This window comes from Laccaria bicolor, genomic scaffold (genome assembly GCF_000143565.1).
Source record: "Laccaria bicolor S238N-H82 LACBIscaffold_79 genomic scaffold, whole genome shotgun sequence".
Classification (NCBI taxonomy): domain Eukaryota; kingdom Fungi; phylum Basidiomycota; class Agaricomycetes; order Agaricales; family Hydnangiaceae; genus Laccaria; species Laccaria bicolor.
The window spans coordinates 1-24,715 of NW_001889950.1; the positions used below are offsets into that span (position 1 = coordinate 1).

The 24,715-nt window shown below is 48.4% G+C and overlaps 6 protein-coding genes across 6 annotated transcripts; 3 read left to right on the top strand and 3 right to left on the bottom strand.

Moving 5' to 3' along the window:
* Positions 1–1,681: 1,681 nt before the first annotated feature.
* On the bottom strand, positions 1,682–2,547 carry LACBIDRAFT_316807 (uncharacterized protein; the record flags this gene model as incomplete). The annotated part of the gene is made up of 2 exons (XM_001890087.1): positions 1,682–1,915; positions 1,972–2,547. 2 exons carry the CDS (start codon positions 2,545–2,547, stop codon positions 1,682–1,684), a joined length of 810 nt encoding a protein of 269 aa, XP_001890122.1.
* A 4,067-nt stretch (positions 2,548–6,614) lies between these two features.
* On the top strand, positions 6,615–8,295 carry LACBIDRAFT_316809 (uncharacterized protein; the record flags this gene model as incomplete). The annotated part of the gene is made up of 5 exons (XM_001890068.1): positions 6,615–6,732; positions 6,787–7,379; positions 7,430–7,522; positions 7,576–7,734; positions 7,789–8,295. The coding sequence occupies 5 exons, from the start codon at positions 6,615–6,617 to the stop codon at positions 8,293–8,295; spliced, it is 1,470 nt and encodes a 489-aa protein (XP_001890103.1).
* A 3,023-nt stretch (positions 8,296–11,318) lies between these two features.
* LACBIDRAFT_316811 (uncharacterized protein) lies at positions 11,319–11,570 on the bottom strand (the record flags this gene model as incomplete). Its single annotated transcript, XM_001890088.1, has 1 exon — positions 11,319–11,570. The coding sequence occupies one exon, from the start codon at positions 11,568–11,570 to the stop codon at positions 11,319–11,321; it is 252 nt and encodes an 83-aa protein (XP_001890123.1).
* Positions 11,571–14,607: 3,037 nt separating this feature from the next.
* Positions 14,608–16,065, bottom strand: LACBIDRAFT_316815 (uncharacterized protein). Its single transcript, XM_001890089.1, has 6 exons — positions 15,929–16,065; positions 15,696–15,879; positions 15,410–15,634; positions 15,256–15,341; positions 15,140–15,202; positions 14,608–15,056 (listed from the first exon to the last, which is right to left on the bottom strand). Exons 1-5 carry the CDS (start codon positions 16,037–16,039, stop codon positions 15,191–15,193), a joined length of 618 nt encoding a protein of 205 aa, XP_001890124.1. The 5' UTR covers positions 16,040–16,065; the 3' UTR covers positions 14,608–15,056; positions 15,140–15,190.
* Positions 16,066–17,632: 1,567 nt separating this feature from the next.
* On the top strand, positions 17,633–18,817 carry LACBIDRAFT_335202 (uncharacterized protein; the record flags this gene model as incomplete). Its single annotated transcript, XM_001890069.1, has 6 exons — positions 17,633–17,773; positions 17,823–17,888; positions 17,987–18,157; positions 18,208–18,276; positions 18,334–18,546; positions 18,578–18,817. The coding sequence occupies 6 exons, from the start codon at positions 17,633–17,635 to the stop codon at positions 18,815–18,817; spliced, it is 900 nt and encodes a 299-aa protein (XP_001890104.1).
* Positions 18,818–23,973: 5,156 nt separating this feature from the next.
* On the top strand, positions 23,974–24,126 carry LACBIDRAFT_316818 (uncharacterized protein; the record flags this gene model as incomplete). Its single annotated transcript, XM_001890070.1, has 1 exon — positions 23,974–24,126. One exon carries the CDS (start codon positions 23,974–23,976, stop codon positions 24,124–24,126), a length of 153 nt encoding a protein of 50 aa, XP_001890105.1.
* Positions 24,127–24,715: the final 589 nt, after the last annotated feature.

Consider the following 24,715-nt stretch of genomic DNA (forward strand, 5'->3'; position numbering starts at 1 on the left):
ATGACGTGGCACATCCGTGTCCCGTGTCGTAGTCGCATGGTAGTTCCGTATTGTTGTTGAGTCGTCGCTGTCCTGTGTTGGCGTTGCACCGTTGTTGTGTTGTGTCAGTCCGGACGACGAACAGCGAATTGGTTGTCATTCGTCGTTTGGTTGCCATGTCGCTTCTAGCGACGTGGCACCTGAACATTGTATGACTAAAGGAATGGGGGGCAGGGGTTGTGTTAGCTCACCTGGGTTGGCACACAACGTTGTCACTATCCTCGTTGTCACGTCGATGTTGCAGGCACTCGTTTTCTTGCCAGAGCTGGTGACGTGGCGTTGCTGTGTTGTTCTTGTGGTGTTGGGGCATGCCAGGCTGGTTGTGGGTGGTCAATGAGGGTTGTGGGTTGTGTTGGCCATTGGTGACGGTGGTGGTGCGGCGGTCGTGAGTGGGCGTCATGGATGATCGATGATGGTAGTGGTTGAGGAGTTTGTGGGCAGGTTGTGGGATGCCCAAATCAAGTGTGGCCAAACACCGACAATCAATGAATGAAATTTTGTCTAAGTCCTCACCTCAGATTTGGGCGTGGCTATGTGACAACAGCATCTAGTGAGCTCTGTTTAGTTGCTTTAAAAAGTTGTATGGTGCAGCTGCTAGATTGCTCTCTTGTCCACCCCCGAGATGTCTTGTGGAGCTGAGGGTTCGATTCACGGTGTTTGCACTATTTTTGACAATGTATATGACAGATGGTGAAATCCATGGAGTCTACTGAAATAGTCAAGCAACCTCAATATTTCGAGCAGAAACTACTTGGTCTACTGACACTGTAGGAACAACAATCAAGGTCTATGGGGAAATGAGTTGAAAATATTGGAAGCTATTGAGTTTATGAACAAATGAACTGAGTGTACCTGGACTATGGGTGCATAACCAGAGTTTATCAGCACTACTTGGAGCAATGGAAGCTACTGACTTTCTGAAGAAAACTACTGAGGGTACATATTCAATCAGAAAACTACATATACTTTTTTTTTTTCCTGATGTTACAGGTAAGTTCTTTCTCGATTTTTACGTTCTTGGGCTCTACTTGACCGGAATTGCTTCAGGAACAACCTCCCGAGTTTGCGAAACGTATCGCCTCACCATTCAAAGTCGGTGTTCGGTTCTGCAGAGCAATGAGGTCTCTTATCCTAAATTGAGGCTTACAGGTAAGTTCTTGCTTGATTTTTACGTTGTTGGGCTCTACTTGACCAAAATTGCTACAGGAACAACCTCCCGAGTTTGTGAAATATGGCGCCCAACCGTTCAAGTTCAGTGTTTGGTTCTGCAGTGGGGAAATAAGGTCTCTTGCTGGAAATTGCGGCTCACACGGAAGTTCTTACTCGTATTCTATGTTTTTGGGCTCAATTTAACAGGAATTGCTTCAGGAGTGATCTGCCAAATTAATGAAATTTGGCACACCCTTGTTCAACTTTAGCATTTGGTTTTGTAGAGAAGTATGGTACATATTACTAATGTGGCTGAGTACAGTATGTGTGTATGACCAAGTAACTGGGAACGATTATAAGACAACGCAATAGAGATTATTCTTGAAGATATTTGTATGCTACAGTGGATGAGAGGCTCAACAAAAAAAATGAAGAAATAAAAAGAAAAGACAAAGAAAAAAAGTTAATGATACAACGAAAGCATGATTAAATTTTAAGTGGCCATGATGACATCCCCAGAGGAGGGAGCACTAGACTCAGGGCAAGGGCCACCTACCTTGCCCTTCTTCTGCCGCTTTGTTTGGAGTTTGCGATGAAGCTGCGGCATTGAGAACGTAAGACGTGTATCTTCAAGAACTTGGACAGCTTGCGAGGCTGTAAGCCCAGTGCTAATGGAGGTCTCTATTCGACTGATGAAAAACTGAAATTGAGACCATTTTTGACAGGCCTGAAGAGGCAGATTAATGTTGTGTTGAGAGGTGAACAATGTGAAAAAAGACATACAGTGGTGTTTTGGCGAGGACGCCATGCAGCATGGTGTCCCTTGTTTGACCGCTTGTCCTTGCGAGAACCCCATTCAGTCTCCACCATCCGCAATGGAGGCTTGCGACCAACTCCCTCAATAGCCGTGCCCTCATCCCAGCACTTCCAGAGAGAGCTGACATCAGAAAATTCACCCAAATTGCCTGGGCCCCAACAATCCCAAAGAAAATCGGGATGGACAACCAGACTGAACAGAGCCTGCCATCCACATGATGACACAGAAAAGTCGGGGTAAGCAGTCATTGTAGTCTGGTCAGACACAAATGCTGCTGCTGGGGGAAGAATGATGTCGAAGGGGGTGGGCGGTGCCAAGGGACCAGGTGAGAGCTGTAGCACATGATACTTACTGCCTTTATGGTTCACAGACACCACATATCGTGACACAGCTCCCTGGGAGTGAACAGAAAGCAGCTCTGGATCGACTACAGGAGGTGGTAGAATAACACTTTGCAGTGGTGAGGTTGGTGGGATTTGACTTGGACTGGCTGCAGTGGCAGCATGGAGTGGGGTACCCACACTTGCCACCATAGTCTCCATCAAGGGAGGCTGCGGCGACAAAAAGTTGGAATGTGGCCCTGTTGGGCTGGGGGTAGCTGAACGAGAGCCAACAACGGCCACATGAGTTTTTACACTACGTGATGGAGAGAGCGGCTCAGTTCGACGTGCAAGAACTTCAAGCAATGAGTGGGATGACTTGACAGCTTCCGACAGGCTACAGCTCTCTTTGTGACGTTGAAAGGGAGAGGAAGGCGCTCTGTGTTGCGACCTCCTTAAAGTTCGCTGCAATCTCGGTATCTACTTGGAAGTGGGCCTCAACTTCTTTCCGAGCATGAGGCCATCGTGAAATAAACTCGGAAGCCAGGGACGACTTAAAAATTGGCATGCGGCTAAATAGCGGTGAGTCAGGAAACTTTTCGTGGATGGCAGCACTAGCCTAGCAAAGATTGAGACAGTGAGAATCAGTAAAAACTAAACAGAGCAATGAGATGTAGACGCACCCGCCAGAAGAAAGGGCGAAGTTGTTGCAACAGCTCAACAAAATTGACCAAGCCCTGGTTGACGCATGCCTTCCCTTTGAGCTCAACAAGTACCCTCTCCGCAAAAGGGAACAATTGGGTTTGGAGCTCATCGGGAACAGCAACAGTGGCCCAGGGAACATGATAAGCCTCCCCAACATAGAAACCTGCCAACGCCGTAACCGCCTAATGACTAAATGAGTTTCCCTCAAGGAACAATTGGCCTAAAGAAAACTTACAGACTTTGGGATCTTGGCGGAATAAACCTCACGTTGAACGGTACTTGCCCAGTGTCCGATGGCACCAATTTCATCCATTGTAACACTAAAAATGATGAGCAGCGGCTAGCACACAAATAAGTCATGACGTACCCCATCTCTTCAAGGTGGGTAGGGATAGTCTTGCGGGCGAGGTGGAGCTTCTTTTTCGATTTGATGGATGTCGATTCGAGGAATTTTGTGTACATTTTTCGGAGGGCATCATCACCACAGGCCTTCCCCACTGTTTTTCTAAACATAAGCTTTACCTGATAGTTTGGTTTAGTAAGGAACAACATTGATTTCAGATGAGGGCAGACTTGCCTTGCGCCAGGTCAATGGGTAAGACCAGTCCCAACCCTCAATCTTCTCGCACACATTCTCCTGGTCAAATATATAATGCAAAAGGATAGCAAGAGCTCCAACAGAGCAACGAAGCGGATTGCGGTGTGGCAGCACGAAGTTGTAGTCCGGTTCCTGCTTCTGTTATCCTCATCTCAGTAAGATATAAAACCAACAATACAAGTAAACTACAGACTCCTGGCTTTGAGACCTTTGTCTCATGATAAAGGGAAAGTACACCAAAATAATATTTACCGACACCACAGTGTTGCCCGTCAGGTGTTGTATAGTTAGGAACAAGCAGGGAGTGGGGTTGAAGGCAGCTGAGCAGCAGATTGATGAGCTCATCGCCACGGTTGAGAGTGGTGCACTGCCAAGTCCAGCTAAAATGTGCTTTGATGACTGATGGGACTAGTGAGATAATGTCGTTAGCGATGGTAGAGAAGACATGTAATGGAACTCACGTTGATCGAGCTTCGTGAAGATAGTGGATGTGATCTCCTCGAAGTGCACGGCGTGCAGCTGTGAGTCCAGTATCGTGTTTTCGCTGATGTTGAAAAACTCGTCTCTGGAAAGTATAGTTATGAGAAATGGAAGATGTAGGTGGGGAAAACTGACTTACTCAAGGCGCAAGCGTTGGGATTCTACCATAAGAGCCTTGTAAAAATCCTGGCTCCTCGATGTAGATGTGGGCCGACGTGCTTGCAGGGTAGGGTCGTCGTCGCACTGTCGCCGCTGAACGTGGCCGAGCATGGTCATATTCTTTTTCAATGATGACTATGGCATGAATATGTCAGTTAATGAGGCTCAAACAAAGACAGGGGTCACCGACCGATGATAAGCATGCCGGGCCCTCCTTTGGGTGACCTCGGGTTGTAAAGAGGCTCCTTGTTGCAGCATACTTGAGGTATTCCATGGTGTGGTTGGCATCGACGATGTGGTCAGGGATCGTGCCCGCAGCAATCGCTATGGGTACCCAGCACTGCCGTGCAGGCGTTAGTGATGTCCCCTTGCATAAAAACTGATAAAAAACATACCCGCCACAGAGAGAGCATGCTCTTCTCTGTTTGCCGCCCACTTTTTCGCCTTGTGTCCATGATGTATGCATCAATCTAAAACTGGTCATGATCGGCAGGTAGAAGCTTGAGGCGGAAAGCGTGTACCCAAGCTTTCGAGCTTTCTGTGCCTGTGATGAAAGGGGATGTTACTCAAGACGTTGTGCTGGATGAAACTGAACTCACCCAACGTATCGATCTCCATAGAATCCTCGTGTGGCCCATTGTCGCCTTCATCGTCACCGTGGTCATCCTCATCATCGCTCTCTTCACCCGGACCATTGTCTGCGTTCTTGAATCCGTGGTTGAAGGACTCTTGCATCGCTTTTGCGACGTCAACCATTTGGTCCATCCCAGCAACGACGGCGCCTGCAGCTGACAGACTGGGGGTCTCTCTTTCTGTCTGTTGGCTCTCGTTACTGCTTGGTATCCTTCATTAGCGTGAATTGACTCCTGCACAGAAGGCCGAGACAACATACCTGGGTTTGGGCAAGCATTGCTGGTCATGCTTTTCAAGCCACTCAACAAGCTGCTCAACAAGCTCGCCCTTCTTCCCACCGACCTTGAGGTTCCGCTCACGGCATAGGCTCTTTAGAGCAGGGACATTCAAAGAATAGCTGTAGAAAGTAAATAAATCAGCAAACGTTCAGTACTAACCATTGCGGTGCTTACTAGAGTTTTTTTGTGCTCTTCTCATTTGAAACCCAGCCTGAATGAAAACAAGATGTGAGCTCCCATTGAACGATGTACCACGGCACATTGAAGGCTCTTGCCTTGTCCTTTTGAGGTTCTTGCTGGTCCACTGGCAGGCTGTCTCGATGGCAAAAGCGGGGCTGAGGGGAAGGAACAAGGTTCGAACACGTTCAAAGAGCGCTGATGCCCAACGCACCTTCTGCTTCGGGAACGGCTGTGGCGACGCTTTGGGAAGGTGCGGCTACAGACGCCGATTTTTGATGGGCAGACTCCGGAAAAAGCGCTGGATCAATGCTGAAGTTGTCCGTCTGCTGAGGGGTGTAGTTGTCTGGAAAGCGGAACAAGGGCGCGCTCATGAGCATATGTAGTGTTCGAAAGTCCGGTTAGGTCCGGTTATTGGGTGCCCAGGGGCTCTAACCGAGACCGAGACCGGTTAGCCTTTGTCCCAAAACCTAAAATAACCTAACTGGACCACAACTAACCGGTTACGGTCGGTTATTTGCAGTTACTAACCGGTTAGGACCGAAAAATAAAGAATCGGTTATAACAAGGCAAATATGCTCATATGTATCTTGATAGATATTATTTCTGCATATTCTAGCTTTAAAACGAGCCCAAGAACGCTAAAATCGGTGAAGAATTGACATATTTATGCAATTATCCTTGAAAGTCTACACATTTGAGTGATATTTTAGAGATTTGACCGTAACTTAGTCAAATTTTAAGTGTTTTTGACGTTCTAAAGTGCGTTTTGAAGGTGTATAATAGGGCTGGTTATAACCGGTTATAACCGGTTATTTGACGGTTAGTTAACCGCAAAATAACCGGTTATTCCATTTTCGAAATCAACTAACCCTAACTGCGGTTAGGTTAGTGTTGCGGTTAGGTCCGGTTATTTTCCGGTTATTTTCCGGTTAACTAACCTAACTTTCAAACACTAAGCATATGACACGACGACGAGGACCTTGGAGTGGAGAATACTAATAATAATATTTATTGAATTATCTACATAGTATGCTAAGTCAGCGGGAGGACTTGGCCTGGTGATTTCCAGACCCTAATCCAAGTCACAGTTTGATTGTGATCTGCCAGCGAGATCACACACCCGAATTGTGATCTAGGGCCAAGTACTTCGCTTAGGGTTCTTTGTTCTCAGATGTTCTTGTCAAACAATATTTACAGCGCTTTCACAATGTAATGAGAATCACGTTTTTTTTTTTGTATTTGCCTAAATTAGTAATATGGTCAAATCTCTTCTCACTGCCATTACCACGACTGTCGCCATGGACGGCAGCATCAACGACGAGATACAGGGCATCGAAGAAGATATCCGGCAGATTGCCGTAGATAATCCGCACTGTAAGTCGTCACATTTGCTCACTCAACACTCACGCAACCGAAGCAATTCTCCAGTAGCGAAATGGTTCATGGCCACTCCAGAGCTCATGCAGAAGAAGCGAAAACAAAAGGAGAAGAAGGACAAGAAGAAAGTTTCCAAAGCAGCCTTGAAGACGACGAACAGCACCCCCCTACCCTCCTCCAGTCATGTGGAGGAACCTGCCGACGACTTGTCGACTCACTCAAGCGATGACGATGATGACAAACAGTCAACCGAAAAAGAGAACGAGCGCCCTGCCAAGAAGACAAAGACTCTCACCAATATCACCGCATACATCGAAATCAATCGCCCACCGCGCACTCTCAAGGACAAGCCGGAGCCATTATCGCGAGGACCTTTTTTCTTCACTCTCAGCACCCCACGCATTGAATTCCTACAGTCCCTCGCATCTTGTTCTGTCGAAGGCTCGTACGCACCAACAATTGCATCAATCAACCAGGAACAACTCTTTTGGAAGCAGCAGGTACCGGCAAACGACAAGAAGAAGCCGCTCACAAACGAGGTGGGCTACAAAGCCATGATAGCGAAGCTTGAGGAGTTGACGAAGAAAGGGAAGGACACAACAATTACCTTGTCACTTCCCCCTCTTTCGAAGGTTGCGGCAATGGTGAGGTTCAATCCTTTTTTCCAACAAACGTCTTACAGTTTCGATGTCAGCCGAGCGATACTACAGCTGGGACTCGAGGTGTCGATCTGGAAAGGGAAGAATTCAGGGAAGGGCCACTGGGCTCAACGATCCGAGAGCAGCAGGTGAGTATCATTCCATAAACCTCGTACTACTGACTAATGATGCATTTCTGCAGCAGGTAGTTTGTGAGGGAACCAGCGCGTTCCTTGAAAAACTTCGCTTGAAGTACCCCATTGGGTCCGATCCACGTTTCCCAGATAAACGTGTTTATTCTTCGGGATCTGATGTCTGGGAGTTGAACGGCCTCAGACTGCAAGTTTGGGCCAGTCACTTGGTGCGCATATATATTCTTTATCATTCAATTTTCTGACCTACCATTCCTGTCTAGGACAAGGGAACTGCATCGTTGACCGAACCACCCAACAGCACCCACTTTGCACAGTCGCAAAGGCTCCGAATCACCACTGCGGCCACTATTGCATCTAATTCCGTTGACGCAGCAGTACCTCCCACCCCTGTCCCTCAACCGGCTCTCAACCAACAATTTCAACCTTACGGCAGCTATCCACATCCGCACTATTTTCCGCCACCATATCCTTACCCCATGCTTCCCCTTTATAATCCCCATCCTGCCAACAACGTATATCCCAACCAATACCCTGATGCTCCACACCCGGCCCCCGCTCCTTTCCTGAACGTGCCCTTGAACCCCACACATGCCCCAAATTTGAACCATGCATACGCCCAAGGTGTTAGGCCCCGAACTCCAGGCATTCTACGTGACGCCGCTCCTGGATCTGCCCCTGGCTCGCCACTGAAAGTGATCCTTCCACACCCGATCTCTCTGGAGGAATTCTGCATTCACTATGCAGTCGACAATGAGGATCAGGCTTGATTGGCAAAACTGAAGGTGCAGCCGGGGGATTGACGTGTGGAGAAGTTGGATCGTGAGGATTGGCAGGGGCATGCAGGCTTCGCAAAGCTCGCCTGGGAAGATTTCCTTGCCAAACACAAGACGTTTATCGAGTATGTACCAGAAGCGAAAACGAAAATCTGGCATACATAACATAACGTCAGATGCCAGTCTGTTATCTAGCCGGAGCGCCGGCTGCATTTTGTAATTAAATGAGCTTTTTGATAGCAGGGCAACAATTACAAACAATACAATATTTTTTGTTTGTAATCCGAAAACTTGTAATATGTGACCTTGCCTTTCTCGGTGTCACAGGCTTGAACATTGAACATTTTTTCTTTTTCACAAGTCCTTCTGTACTCGGGTAAATGGCAGTATATGTACTTATCTACGAAAAAAACATTTACATGGGTACTATATACAAACTATGTAGAAGTGGGAAGGAAGGAGCGAGGACCACCTCTCCCCTTCAACAACATGGCCATTCATCGATCGTGGTGATGGGCCCTCGTGGCAATTCGTGTCGTAGCCATTTATTGATGGTGGTTGTGGGCGGTCGTAGCCATCCGTCGATCCTGGTGGTGGTTGTCGATGGCGGTGATGGGCCCTCATGGCTGTTTGTCGATTCTCTGGTGGGCCCCGTAGACGTTCGTGGGCGCTCATCGTCATCCGTCGATGGCGGTGGTGGGCCCTCGTGGCCGTCCGTGGGCGCTTGTCGATGGTCCTGATGGTCAATCGTCAGAGGTCGTGGCGGGCCGTCATTGCTGTTCGTCGATGGTGGTGCTGGGCGCCTGTGGACATTGCTGGGCGGTCGTCGCCGTTCCTCGAACGTGGTGGTGGGTCTTCGTGACCAATCGTCGATGGTCATGGTGGGCACTTGTTGCAGAAGAGAGTGTCCTGCGTGACATGTTGACAGACCAGTAATCTGAATAAATACAAATAAATACCATAATTATAAAAATCTTGAATTTGAAAGTGGCCGGAATCGGTTCGGCAGCGAAAAGCCAGAAACAAAAATCCGGAGCAATATTTCACAAGAAGATATTTTCGTTTTCGCTTCTGGTCTATACCGACGTTTATCTCTGACGTGAAGTCCGGAAAATGGGATTCCATCACCAGTGAGATTTGATCGAGTCCTCTTCAAATGACCTCTTTTCTTTTGGACCATCAATTGTACTGTAGTCTGTTGCATTTTAGACCAGTTTTTCAACACTTGTTCTCATGTTGTATGTACATCAATACCGATTTCAATTGCAATCACACATTCCAGATGTACCCCGCATGCCTAAACCAACTCTGTGCCATCTCAGCTGTAATGCATCCACAAGCCTCCATCAAAGCCATTTTGGGGTGATCATTCGCCCTGATTTGAAAACCATGGCGACGCAAGAATGCTTTCACTGAATGAAGTCAGGGCTGAACATATCTAAGTGCTCACAAAGGACGTACAAGTGCTGAAGGACTCTTCAATGGGGTTCAGATCAGGTGAATAAGGAGGAAGGTATATCAAAAGACAACCTGCCTATCCTCAGTAAAGTGAGGAAAGATCATGGGAGAGAATCACACCTGCCGCATTGATGAGATCAACCAACTCGGGATTATGGTGGATCTGGCAATTGTCCATGATCAAGATACTCTGTTCTCCAGGCCAGGCATTCATTCCCGGGAGCTATCCAACATTCACTAAATGGAGAAAGAGTGTGAATTTTGACGCACCACCTGCTCAACGATGAAATCATGAAACTGGTCGCTGTCAAATGATCCCAGGACGGAGCATACTGCATCATAGCCACTGATGCTAATCGCCACCACTGTGGAATACCGATCACCACGCACGAAGTTGTCGATGAAGTCTGCGTGTTGTCCAGATGGTGCCCGTCCGTAGCGTTGTGCAGTATCATGGTCATTTTTGCTGAACTCGTCGATGAACACCGGTTCTGCACCCCGCCCACCTGTGCAATCTCGAATCACATCCATGTACTCAGCTCTCATCTCTTCATCACGTTCCTTTGCAATCTTGTGGAGCAGTTTTCGAGTGAGACCTGCATCTAGAAGGTTCTTGTGAAGCGCGCTGCGTGAGATCACGATTAGTGTTTGGAAGTCCGGTCTCGTGACTGGAAAAAGACCGTAACCAGACCGGACCAAGACCGCAAAAGACCGGACCTGCGGTTACGGTCTTTTATTTTTGAAATGTAAAGACCGCAAAAAAACCGGTTAACGTGAACCGGTCTTGACCGGTTTGGACCGGTCTTTTGTATCCCCTTAAATACCCTTTAATATGCACCCAAGAACGTACGATTTGGTAAAAAAACGAGAGAGATATGAATTAAAATGTAAATTACTTTTGGGAATAATAGATGTACCAGACTTATTTTATAGAAGCACCAATTCCTAACGGAATTTAACGTTCTTGGGCTCGTTTTGAAGCTATTAGAGATGTTAATAAATTTACCGATTCATAATTTTAAAATATTGGCCTAAAGACCGGTCATAAACCGGTTAAAACCGATGCAAACCGAAACCGGTCTATAGACCGCAAAAAACCGCGGTCTGCGGTCTTTTTGCGGTCCGGTCTGGTCTTTTGACTTCTGGGGAAAAGGCAGACCGGTTACGGTTACGGTTAACGCCCCTGGGCATCAAAAAACCGGACCGAACCGGACTTTCAAACACTAATCACGATATCGTGGTGAATGGCAAGCCACCAGACAAGTTCATCAAGGTATGCATCTGCTTCATTGTGGTAGACTTCCTTGATAGCAGTGAGCACAGCGCGAACAATGATTCTCGGCCTTCCAAGCAGTGGAGAGGGTGGCCGGTTGACGGAGCTAAATTCCGCAAAGATGCTGCGCCACCGGTAAATGCTTGCCTTAGAGATACATAGACTTTCCGAGATAAAGCCTAGGTCGTAGCCAAGCTCCCAGAGTCGTAGTGCACATTCTTTGAGGTCCGCGCTGATTTTCCGGTTGCCCATAGTGAAGACGAGACAAATAAATTGACAAGGTTCTCTAAATTCCATATATGGAAACACAAAAAAAAAAAACGTGATTCTCATTACATTGTGAAAGCGCTGTAAATAATCTTTCTAGACCGTCAGACGACAACCTTGTATCGAGTGTAAATATCCGAAGAAGGAATGGAATTGAGCAAAATCCTGTCCTACTTCTAAGAAAAAACTCCGTCAAAAAATTGGGAAGAAAACGACCGATCAAGATGGCAGCGCAAGTTACGCGCACACGGCCGCCCCCTCCTCTCAACATTACTTCAATACTTACACCCAGGTGTACTCTCCCCACCTCTTTAACATTGTACTGGTGCTCAGAGAGAGGGCAGCGCGTGGCCAAAACGTCAGGAGAAAAGTCCGTATCAAGTCCATTCAACGTCTTGCAGCAGGAGGACAACCCCCAATTTAATCAGACGTACTGCCCCCGTGCACAAGTCGTAGTCGAGCCGCGACCGCAGCACCACGATTCCCTCGCATTCGCAAGGAGCTCTTCCGTCGGCGGCCGCCCAAAGTTGGGTGGTACAAATCTTAGTGATCATGCCCAAGGAGGTTGGGCAATGGTAGATATATAGGTGTAGGTTGCTGAGGAGTCGTTGGGTATTGGCTAAGAAGGAGGTAATATGGTAGAGATGGGGGGTGTTGATGGCGTAGATGCGAAATCGTCGTCTAGAAGAACCGTTTGGACCCACAACGAATCAAACCGCTCATACTTCCTGGGACATTGAATTGGCAGCTGACGACCAAAACGGAGGCAATTCGACGACCTGGATTGACGGCTGATTTTATACCAGTAAGCGAGTGTATTGAGAATCAATCAACGTTTCCTTACCACTATCAGTGGAACGTGGAACACATAAAACCACGCTCACACAGCTCGACTAACACAATACGGCCAATAATGCCAACAATGAGGGAATAGACGACGACACTCTTTGACTGAGCAGAAGTACACCTAAGTGAGGCATCGATTGGTGTGTCAGTGCATTGGGTCGCAACCAAGCTCCTTCATCCTCCTCTCAGCCCAAGCTCCTAGATCACCGAAATATCCCTCTGGGTCGTCACCTCGCCACGCTTGTAACACATACCAAATGTGACGTACATCTTCCCCTGCCTTAATTGCACGTTCATAATCAGGCGCTTGACTGAAGAGAACCTACGCGTCGAAAGGCAGTTACTTCTTTATTCATGCAAATGCTTGAATGAAATACGTACCTCGAAATAATGCGTAGCCCATGTCATGTACTGTGCAAGTTCATCCGGAGTGTTGTCGTCAGACACCCGAGTGATGGAAGGGGCGGCCTTCTCTTTTGTCACCAGATCCACTGACACCGCCATCGAAGGATCAGACAAGATAGCTGGCACGATGGACCCAGTTTCCCAGTCGTACAGGGACGTCACGAGGGGTAGACCGTTTGCATCCACTGTAATCGACATGTTGTGGATGCCGAAATCGCCGTGATCGAGAACGAGACGATAGAGGGCCTCGTCGCTGTCCAGGGGAACAATGTGTGGGATGAGGCGCAACAGGGACTGCTTGGCTGCCACCGTAATAGGACCAACGGTGTTATTATCATCCTCCCACCCGATCATGTCGCCTATGTTCCTAATTGTCGCTTCGACCTTGGAAATGAGAAGAGCGAAACAGAACTCGCGTGTGGGAGCAACGGGAATGGGAAATGATCTGGGTTTCTGTTCAAAGAGGCGTTCGCGGAGCCAGAGAGAGGCGAACTCGAGGGGGAGATTGAAGTTGAATAATGATGCGCGAATACGGGCGGCCTGAGCAACGAGATTGGCCTAGAGAGCAGGTTGTCATTTGAATTGAGCGGAGCAGACGCGACTGACAATGGTACACACCTCCCCCTCTGGGCCGAGATCGTACCATACATTATTCTCTCCTTCTGCTTTTTCAAACAAGAACAAGCGCCGACCTGCAATATCCTGAGGAACATCAAGTTTGGGACCAATGTGTTGCACCGGAATACGGTGGTAAAGCAGGCGAGAGGCCAAGATATTAGGCTCCGAGCGCAATAGATCGTAGACAGCCACCTCGAACCTGGCCTCGGGAACCTGGGCTTCAATGGGGAACCCATCAAAGTTGGGCATGTTAACATCGCCACGAGCCAAACGCGCGACGATGTCGGGTTGATTCGATAACTTCAGGTGGAAACCCTGGGCGTCCCACAACCTCAGTCTCACCACAGAATCGGATTCTGAAGATTGAACGCAAGAACACACGTACATAGTTGTTTGAGCCCTTGTTGACGATTGGGATATCAACCACATGGGTGTTAAGATTTTCCTCGACCTCTTGAATGAGTAGGTTTACGTTCCAAACTCCGTGAAAAGGGCTATTGCCGCTGCGGACCAAGGTGAGTAGCTGCTTGCCGTCAAAGTCGATGCCATTCTGCATCTTGGGACAATCATCACGGAAGGCCATTATGGAGGTATTGGGAGCGAGAGTTTTGGGAAATGGGGCATGGTTGACCCATTACTTTAACGCGAAGGTACCGCGGCGGAGCTTTAATTCCGCTGCCATTGCGCCTACCCACTAACGGGCGGAACTGGCCGAACAGCGCGTCAACAGTAAAATTGACGACATGTTGAACACGGAGACTCGTAAGTAAATCACCCAAACATCGACGATCATACTAACGCACCTTATTAGCGAAAGTCGGGAGCCTCAAGGTCGCGGGGCTGGATCGCTCTGGGATCGTCTATAGAACAGAGCTGGACTCCATGATCATGGCACAGAAAACTTCAACTTAACTTACCAAAAATTTCCCTTGTTAAACAGTATCATGTATGCCCCAAATCCAGCACAAGACCAGTGCCGCTAGCAGCAATCAACGAGGGAGTGAGCGATGTGGGCACCTTTGGGTAGAGTTCTAGCTCGACCATCTGTGTTGACAGTTTGCGAGGGCAGAGAGTGGGAAACACTTTGTGAGGAACCGAACCGGGGCAGAGCAAGGAGCTTGCTTACCTCCGAGTCTCACAAACTCTTCACGGCAAAACCACGTTGAGCCAGGACGAGAGAACACCCAAGCGTCTGGGGGAGCGACGAGAACACGACTTCGTCATCACGGTCATGTAGTGTCGGCTTGTTGCCGGCAATAAAGTCGTCACTGCAACTTTGACGCACGGTGACGGATCCGCGCTCTAGATCTGTATGCAGCATTATCAATTCTCATCGAACTAAACTCGACTCCAGAATAAAAGCCAAGAAAAGGACTTATGTAAAACCAAGCCGATAAATTACTCGAATCAAATTCAACTCTAAATGTATCGAACATTGTCCATATGATATGATTGATGCAAAGCAAAGAAACTAGAAAGAGTGTGTTCAATCGTCCATCTATCGCATCGAGTCCATTCACCGCCCACCGCCAACCAACATCTCACACCACCAACCCAAGCCCCACCCCAATCACACCCACCACCAAACCCCACCACGCACCAACCCGAACACTCACCGCACCAGACTTACTCGTACTCCCCCCACTTCCACTTCCAGTCCCAGCACTCCCACTAGGCTTAACAGCGCCACTACTCGTCGAACTCGCCCCGCTCCCAGAGGTGACAGACGTCAAATTAACAGAAGGAAGAGCGTTAACAGCCGACCACGCCGTTCCAGTCCCCGAAGACGAATCATACCCCATCCAACTCACACCCGCGCTCGTAGAGAGTTGGACAAGGGCTGATGTGGAGGTTGCGTATGTTGCTGAAGAGTCTTTCGTCGTCGGGCCTGTTAGGGTTTTTGTTGTGTTTGTATGACGGAGGGGTGGAGTTGAGAGGAGAGGAAAGAAAGAGTGAAGAAGAGGGACGTACGACGACGTTGACGGCATACGTTGCCGAACCGTCCTCTGGTATGAACGCAAACTATGTTTGTACCTGGATGACGTGTTAGATTGGCGACGCATTCCCGAACACAAAAAAATGCTTACCCCAGTCTGCTGGAAGAAACTCGCAGCACGCCCATGCGTAGCCGGGAAGGTCCCATACGACTGCGGGGTAGGTTGCAAGAACGAGACTGTCCATCGCATCCCATCATCAATCTGGTCACAAAAAAAAAAAAAAAAAAAAAGCACAGAAACGTACAATGAATAACAAAAATCATCGCATCCCCAGCCGGCAGTCCTGGAAGACCCAAAAAGTGGATATGGTTCTGAGCAAGCGCCATGACGGGCTGATACGATGCCGTCGATTGGCCCGTCGCAAAATTCGGTTTTTGGACGTCCACCCATGGGATAGCGGTTGAATTGGCGGATTTGAGGAGGCCCATGTCGAGTGAGAAGAGTTCTTCATTGGAGCCTGAGTAGGCGTCTATTCCACATCAACATATTACCACAGAACGGAGAAGGAAAGGAAAGGAAAGGAGACGTACAAAAGACGTTGGTATCATGATCGAGGATCCCACCAAAGTTAGTTGGGTCGAATTGGGGACCACCGGAAGTGGCGGGCGTGGTGGTGGTCGTTTGGGCGGACCATGATTTGGCGGTTGCGTCGTAGATGTAGACGGTGGTTGGGTTTTTTGAGTCACCGTTGATGACGTAGATGGCGTTGGTAAACTGGTACCGACGATGACGATGATGGTTAGTTTTAGTACGGGTGCAGTGCCAGCAAGTTCCAGTTGATGTCAAAAGCAAGACATTGAGTGGGTCCGCTAGCGGCGTACACCGTTGCCAAGCTCGTCGCGAGGATGACAAGGGCCGTAGAGAGCCAACGCATTGTAGTAGTTTTGTAAAAGAGCGACGTGAGTATGGTATTATGGGAGGAGAACGGTCATCCACACAGTCAATGTGTGTGGGTGTTGGAAGAATGTCAAGTGAGTCCGAAATGAAGTTTGGCGAAAAAGAAGAACGTTACTTATATATATTTATTTATTTTACCCGCCCGGAACGCCAAGCTAAAAATAGCATGGCAACGGTTTTTTTTCTTTAGGCAATGGCATCACGCATCCTTCCTTCTTGGCGCTCATCCGCTCAAACCCAAGACACAAGCCTCCGAGGCAGCCTTTCGTTCAATGTGCTGCCCAATTTTACTAGAGGCTGACACTTAGCAGCGGCAGCAGGCACCTTGCTTGCTGACAAATACACTGCTTTGCACCAATACGATGCGACTTTTTTTTCATAACAAAGGAAACAGTGTTCAAGAGCTATAGCACTACATAGTTATGTATATAAACATTGGAGCTGGTGCTAAGAAAGAGACGACGATATCATGTTTTGAAAAGACCAGTTGTTTGCACCGGTTTGCTCGCTCGCGTGCGCCATATGCAAGAAAAGAGCCCCATGGCCCGTAGAAAGTTTGTTTGTTCATGCTTGCCCGCTCGCGTGCGCGATATGCAAGAAAAGAGCCCCATGGCCCGTAGAAAGTTTGTTTGTTCATGCTTGCCCGCTCGCGTGCGCGATATGCAAGAAAAGACCCCCATGGCCCCTGGGTAGTTTGTTTGTATCTGTTTGGTATTTATGACCTTGGGAGACCTTGACAAGCAAGGTGATTCAAACCACTGCAATTCTGAACATTTTTCGAAAGCTCGAATTGTGACTACAAAGGCTTTGCGTTAGATTCTCTTCCAGACAGCGGTCGCAATGACTTTTTGTGTTTATCCTTCGTGATTCGTGAATGTGATTTCAACGCATGCCAAGTCCTTGAAAAATGCGATTCAGACGGTGCCAGACCGGATAACGCTGCACAATTTCTTTTGTCAACATATCGCAAGTCCATTTTTTCCTGAGGCTTGGTAAGCTGGCCACTTTTTTTAAGTCCAAAGCTGGAGTTTCCAAGTAAACGGGCGGTACCACATCCTTCCGATAGGCGTAGTAGCGATCATTGAACCCAAGGCAAAGTCTGAGGAGCTGTATGATTTCGATATTAGGAGGGCCGGGATGTCGGAGAACCTTGACTTGAATGGGTCGCGCCGCATGGGGGGCAGATGATGTTTAGCAGTCAAGGGCCGTGGTTTGAAGTCAGCATGGTCTCGGGAGGCCGTCTGAGTTCGATCTATGAAATGACCCCAAAACGTTGGGTGCGGGACGCCCAAGTAAGGGGTGAGTGCCGTTTCGTCCGGGAAATTCTGCCGATGAGCGAAAGAGGTAAGAGATGAAGGGACTTCTCACTTGGTCATAGTAGTTCACCGTCCGAGAGGGGTCAATCGACCGACAGGCCCGATAGTAATAAAAAGGCCGGGTCACAACGCCGTCTATGTGAATCAGCGCTGTTTCATCCTCTTCGTTTTCCCCCCTTCTATGACCAGGCTTGGAAAGGTAAGCGCCTTGATTACTTCTCCTAGTCGTTGACCTGACAGCTGCCCCCTATAGAATGAACCTACACCTATTCTCAGAAGGGATGAATAGCATCGCATATGACGCCTCTCTGACTAGACATCGTCTGAGAGGCACAAGCAAGGTTGCCTCAAACGCCTCTGACGGTTGCCTTATGGTCACCCGTATTTTGCAAGACGTAGGTTGCTTGCACCTTTCAGCGAGCAATGCTGATCGCTCTCCGATAGTCCGGATTGACTTACAAGAAAGTCGTTGTTCGACTATCGAATGGATCTAGCGTGAGGACTCGTGAGGTAGGCTTAGCGATCACACGAGTGCGATACGATCTTTCCTTCGGCTGAAAGTACCTCTGCAGATGTTCGATTATTTAGCAAATCGACCCGCGCTACAGCACCGCCATATTGCTCAAGAGAGGATCATCAATGGCACCGATGGCCGCTTGCCCGCCCGACGAGAGTTTGAGGACGCTATAGGATTCGTCGTCAGGCCATTGTTCAACGAAGGGAATATCCTGGAATACCTAAGCGCACGCCCCCAACAATCTACTGTGAAGCTGAGACTCGTAAGCTGCCCATCAATTCTGGGGAAACAAGTATTCATACCGGTCATCAGATTGCTGAGGTTTCCAGTGCTCTCGGCTACCTTCATTCGCAGGGTATCGTCCACGGAAATGTCTGCCCAGTAAGTACTAAACCTAGAACGTAAATAAGATTTACAAAAAATACCTCTTACTTCCAGACGAATATTTTGATTGGAGACGATGGCCATGCTATGTTAACGGACATTGGGATTCATACTGCAGTTATTGACTTCATCTGTGTACCATTTGGTCGTATACCAGTTGCGCCCACGACGCGATACAAGTCGCCTGGGGAGGTGTGCTGCTCGGATGATGTGCCACCTCGAAATGCAGCCAACGACGTCTACAGCTTTGCGAGTTCAACGTATGAGGTAAGAGAAACAGCATAAAAGTCACAAACAGTTTAATGACCTCAGGTTTGAGAAGATCATGTCTGGCCAGACTCCATTCGACGGCATGCGGCTCTATAACATCGTTGTTGCGGTCGCTCGCAATGGCCACTTGCGCTTGCCTCAACCTGGAGGCATCACGGATGGCCTGTGGCAATTGCTTCAGGCTTGCTGGTCGATTGACCCAGTGCATCGACCCAACATCGAAGACGTCGAAAGGCGTCTAGGTGCATTGCTCACTGAAGACGTTTGAGTATCAGATCCGAGAATAAGAAGAACTCAAGAAACACCCAGTCAAGTCCAAGTATTCTACGCGTTCCACGGGTCTGCATTCGCGAAGGAAGAAATGGTTCTGTATTCTATTATGATCGTTGAGGAGGGAAAGAGCTTTAGGATTCTCGAGAAAACCACAAAGCCAAAAAAAAACATACAGGCCCTCAATTCTGTACTATCCTCGACTTGTGACGAAATACATGATTTCAGCTCGTAAATCTGAGACGCGGAACTTGGACATTGAAACGAAACGAAGAAATTGATCCAAACAGCGGAGCGAAGGAGATCGTTATTTCTGGAGCGAAAACGAAAGGAAAAAATCTGCTGTTGATTCATTGAGAAAGATCATGGAGGGCAGTCGTAATGGAAACAAGCCCGGAGTAACACCTTTTGTGCTGTTCAGGAGGATATCTCCTTTAATCCAACTTCATATATCCACCGCTGAACCTTGTTTAACGAGCGGCCGTTTCAAGGAACGCTGTAAGAACCGGGGTCTGTGAAAAATGAGGGTGACAGCATCTGGACGGGGACTTGACATGTGCGGCGTTTCTGCGCTTACTTCCGGTACTGGATCTCTGAGTCTTGTACCCAATAGGCTGAGTGAACACACGTTGTCTCTTGCAAAGTCTCATACGATAACGATCCTGAAAACTAGTCAGGAGAGTAGGCCACAGTAAATCCACTGGATCGCTGAAAATGAGATCCAAACTCACGAGTGACTGGTGGGATAGGGCCTAGTGGACGCTGGAGATAACAAACCTGTCAAGGAGATACCTCAGTACGACAGGTGACCTTTCTCCCTGCGATCGAGAAATTCTGGAAATGACAAAGGGGGACGTTTTAGGAAGAGTGAATGGAGTGGGCAGGTTGTTAAGCTTACTTATTCTAGGCCTTGTCACAGCACCCTTTGATCTGAATTGTTGCTTTTCGGTCCGAGTCAGACGTTGCTCCTCTGGTGGATATTTCGAGATCTTGGCGTCAGTCTATAACGAATGATATAGAAGTCGTGTAGGCTCACCGTAACATACCAAGTATGACCTGAAGCATTGTTTCTCGGTCCAATCATGTGTTCCCTTCCCAGCGTGGGGCCGCCTTCGCATTTCGAAGTAGCTTGGGAATGAAGACGGCAGGCCGCAAAACCTTGTATACGAGAAGGAAACCTGCTGACGCGTGGCATGACCGCGGCAGCACTCAGAATAAGGACCCAACAAAATGTCTGTTCCTTGACGGAGCGCCCTCCCCCTACCGCCTTTTGATTTCTCACCACAGGGATTTTCCTGACGCATCCCGCGTGAGTTTAAGGGACTTCGCTTGGGAACGGTATACTGTATCTCGTAAATACTAAGTAACTCTGCTCAGGGTCTATAAAGCGGGAGGACTAACTCAGCTATGCGTTCTTTTCTGAAGGAGCGCCCTCGCTCCGCGACTACCATTTTTGAGTTGCGTGTTGGGAAATTTTTGTTGCATTCCGCCTCAATTATTGGGGTCGGTCTTTATCTCGATACTTGTACGGTTACGCTGCTTAGGGTCCGGCGAGACTGGAAATAAAGGACCCAGACGTCGTGACGGAGCATCTTCGTCCTGCCGCTTTCGAGTTCGATCGATTCGGTAAATCTAATTGCATCCTGCGGCGCATCAAGTGTCACAAATCAAACTTGACGTCCTCAAATCGGTGTCAAACAGAAACTTTCAAAAGACAGGATTACCCCCGGTTTCGTTCAAGTGCAATTGTTGTTTCCTCAGCCTTGCCACCCCCGGGATATTTGTAGGATGTCTGATGGTAAGTTGTATCAGTCGAAATAGAACTTCATGCGATGGTCGTCGTCGGCACTGACCTCCTCGGGGTGAAGCGGCGTGCATGCCAAATTTCAGGCCCAATCGTCATCTGCGAAAGCACATGCGTGAGTAAGTGAGGCGGACTACCTAAAGAGCTCATCTTGCCGCTGACATTGGATGTCCCTGTCATTTCACTATCCCTGCGTTCTGCTCCAATGTCAAGCTTTCGTCTCTGTTGCTTTATATGCTCTATAACCACGGAGGAAACTTGGTAGAAATGAGAACAGCCAGAGAGGTATGGGAAGGTTCCAAGAGGAATGTTGAACGTCGCATTACGTCACCCTCCGAAGTCAGTCGGTTCTCAGAGGTTCTTGTCAAACAGGTCCAAATATTGAAATAGTAATCTTTCTAGACGACAACTCAACGTTCAACGACAACCTTGTTGAAATCAAATCAGCAAGCGTCAATTCTTCGTGATCAAGAGAAACAGGGGAGTAAGATTTCCGGTTGTCTCTGGAGGTGACAGAGGCAAACGGATGAGTAACTACGATACAAGCTCTCCTATATATACTGTAGAGTATGAAATAAATGGGAATACAGATGAAATGCCCGGAAAAACAATAAATGTACCTTAATCTGGGTATCGGGCGCATTGCACATGCTCGCACAGCTCCCGGAATTCCAACAAACCTTGTATCGAGTGTGAATATCCGAAGCAAGAATGGAATTGAGCAAATTCCTGTCCTACTTCTAAGAAAAAACTCCGTCAAAAAATTGGGAAGAAAACGACCGATCAAGATGGCAGCGCAACTTGAAGTTACGCCTCCGAGGACCTCCGAGCCTTCAGCCACACGGCCGCCCCCTCCGGTACACTCCAAACTCTCAACATTAACTTGGTACCTACACCCGGGTGTACTCTCCCCACCTCTTGAACATTGTACTGGTGCTCAGAGAGAGGGCAGCGCGCAGCGAAAACGTCAGGAGAAAAGTCCGTATCAAGTCCATTCAACGTCTTGCAGCAGGAGGACAACCCCCGATCCAGCCAGACGTACTGCCCCCGTGCACAAGTCGTAGTCGAGCCGCGACCGCAGCACCACGATTCCCTCACACTCGCAAGTAGCTCTTCCGTCGGCGGCCGCCCAAAGCTGGGTGGTAGATCATGCCCAAGGAGGCTGGGCAATGGTAGATATATAGGTGGAGTAGGTTGCTGAGGAATCGTTGGGTATTGGCTAAGAAGGAGGTGATATGGTAGAGATGGGGCGTGTTGATGGCGTAGATGCGAAACCGTCGTCTAGAAGGACTGTTTGGACCCACAACGAATCAAACCGCTCATACTTACTTCCTGGGACATTGAGTTGGCAGCTGACGACCAAAACGGAGGCAATTCGATGAGCTGGATTGACGACTGATTTTATACCAGTAAGCGTGTGTATTGAAAATCAATCAACGTTTCCTTACCACTATCAGTGGAACGTGGGGCCGCGCAACGCATAAAACCACGTTGAAACTGGCACGCTCACACAGCTCGACTAACACAATACGGCCAGGCATCGGCTGGTGTGTCAGTGCATTGGGTCGCAACCAAGCTCCTTCATCCTCCTCTCAGCCCAAGCTCCTAGATCACCGAAATATCCCTCCGGATCGTCACCTCGCCACGCTTGTAACGCATACCAAATGTGACGTGCATCTTCCCCTGCCTTAATTGCACGTTCATAATCAGGCGCTTGACTGAAGAGAACCTACGCGTCGAAAGGCAGTTACTTCTTTATGCATGCAAATGCTTGAATGAAATACGTACCTCGAAATATTGCGTAGCCCATGTCATGTACTGTGCAAGTTCATCCGGAGTGTTGTCGTCAGACACTCGAGTGATGGATGGGGTGGCCTTCTCTTTGTCACCAGATCCACTGACACCGCCATCGAAGGATCAGACAAGATAGCTGGTACGATGGACCCAGTTTCCCAGTCGTACAGGGACGTCATGAGGGGTAGACCGTTTGCATCCACTGTAATCGACATGTTGTGAATGCCGAAATCGCCGTGATCGAGAACGAGACGATAGAGAGAGGCCTCGTCGCTGTCCAGGGGAACAATGTGTGGGATGAGGCGCAAGAGGGACTGCTTGGCCGCCACCGCAATAGGACCGACGGTGTTATTATCATCCTCCCACCCAATCATATCGCCTATGTTCCCGATTGTCGCTTCGACCTTGGAAGTGAGAAGAGCGATACAGAAATCGCGTCTGGGAGCAACGGGAATGGGAAATGATTTGGGTTTCTGTTCAAAGAGGCGTTCGCGGAGCCAGAGCGAGGCGAAGTCGAGGGGGGCTTTGAAGTTGAACAATGATGCGCGAATACGGGCGGCCTGAGCAAGGAGATTGGCCTAGAGAGCAGGTTGTCATTTGAATTGAGCGGAGCAGACGCGACTGACAATGATACACACCTCCCCTCTGGGCTGAGATCGTACCATACATTATTCTCACCTTCTGCTTTTTCAAACAAAAACAAGCGCCGACCAGCAATATCCTGAGGGACATCAAGCCTAGGACCATTGTGCTGCACTGGAATACGGCGGTAAAGCAGGCGAGAGGCCAAGATATTAGGCTCCGAGCGCAATAAATCGTAGACAGCCACCTCAAACCTGAGGATGTACAAGACAGGACACATCCACACGTACCATTAACGACACACTCCCGATTTGGGCAGGCGGAGTTTCAATCCCCCTAACTGCCAACCTAACCTTCTAATCTAACCGAGAACGCGCTACCGCGCGGGGAGAATATATCCCTAAACCTAACCATTAACCCTAACCTTACCCTAACCTCCTAACCTTACCGAGAACGCGCTACCGCGCTGGGAGACTGAAGTAAGAGCGCGCTACCGCGCGAAGAGACACTGACCCTAACCAAACCCTAACAGTAAGCCCTAACGCTAACGGCAGCTATTCGGCATGTACAGTCATCCACCTGCTAATGATACACCCGAAATGAGAAATTACCTTCAACAAATTTGAGCACAACCTGTCTCCACAGAAACTACATGAAAATTTCAGATAAATGCCCTTCTATGACCATACCAAATTTCAGAATGTTTGACCCACATTTCATAGAGAAAAACCAAGATTATAGGTGTATCATTGAGGGGTGTGCCTGTATTTGGCTATTTCCGAAAAACAGTCCATTTTGTATGCTCCATAGCTTTGCCAATTTTGCCTCCATTGCATCCAAATTATGTACAGCGGTAGATATGAGTTTGTACTACATGTTACAACTTGTTTCGTAAAATTCGGTCTAGTATTGAGCGAGATATTTGAGGACCCCGGGCAATAGCAGGAAAGCCCTGGTCCCGATCCGGACAAAAAATGTGGATTTTAGGCCCTACAGCTGGGGGCCAATCCGGACAAAAAGTGACAAAATTCGAAACTACCCAGAGCCAGAGTCCGGACAAAATCGACGAGATGTCAAAAAAAAAGCCTCCCAGCCGGTATTTGGGCATAATTGTGGGACATTTGTAGAGAAAAATTTACCCTGATCTGGCTGTCCGGACAAATTTTTGAGATTGGGGTGTGGTAGGCCAGGTCCAGTCCGGACAATTTGGTGCAGAGGCGTCCGGACAAAAACCCAATTTTCGGGATCAGGCCTTTTCTGCTATTGCCCGGGGTCCTGATATTTGCTAGTCAAAAGTGTATCAAATGGGGGTGGTGTATCATTAAGGGGTGGATGACTGTACTTCGGAGTGTCAAAAATATCCAATTTGATGGGAGATAAGCGACACATTGTCATGTGCCTGAGTGTGTTGGGTGTCTCTTCTTGTCCATCCTGCTCAAACCTGGCCTCGGGAACCTGGGCTTCAATGGGGAACCCATCAAAGTTGGGCATGTTGACATCACCACGAGCCAAACGCACGACGATGTCGGGTTGATTCGATAACTTCAGGTGGAAACCCCAGTGGGTGTCCCACAACCTCAGTCTCACCACAGAATCGGATTCTGAAGATTGAACAGAAGAACACAGGTACATAGTTGTTTGAGCCCTTGTAGATGATCGGGATATCAACCCCAGTGAAAACCCCGCTAGTTCAAATTGGATGAAATCTGATGAAAG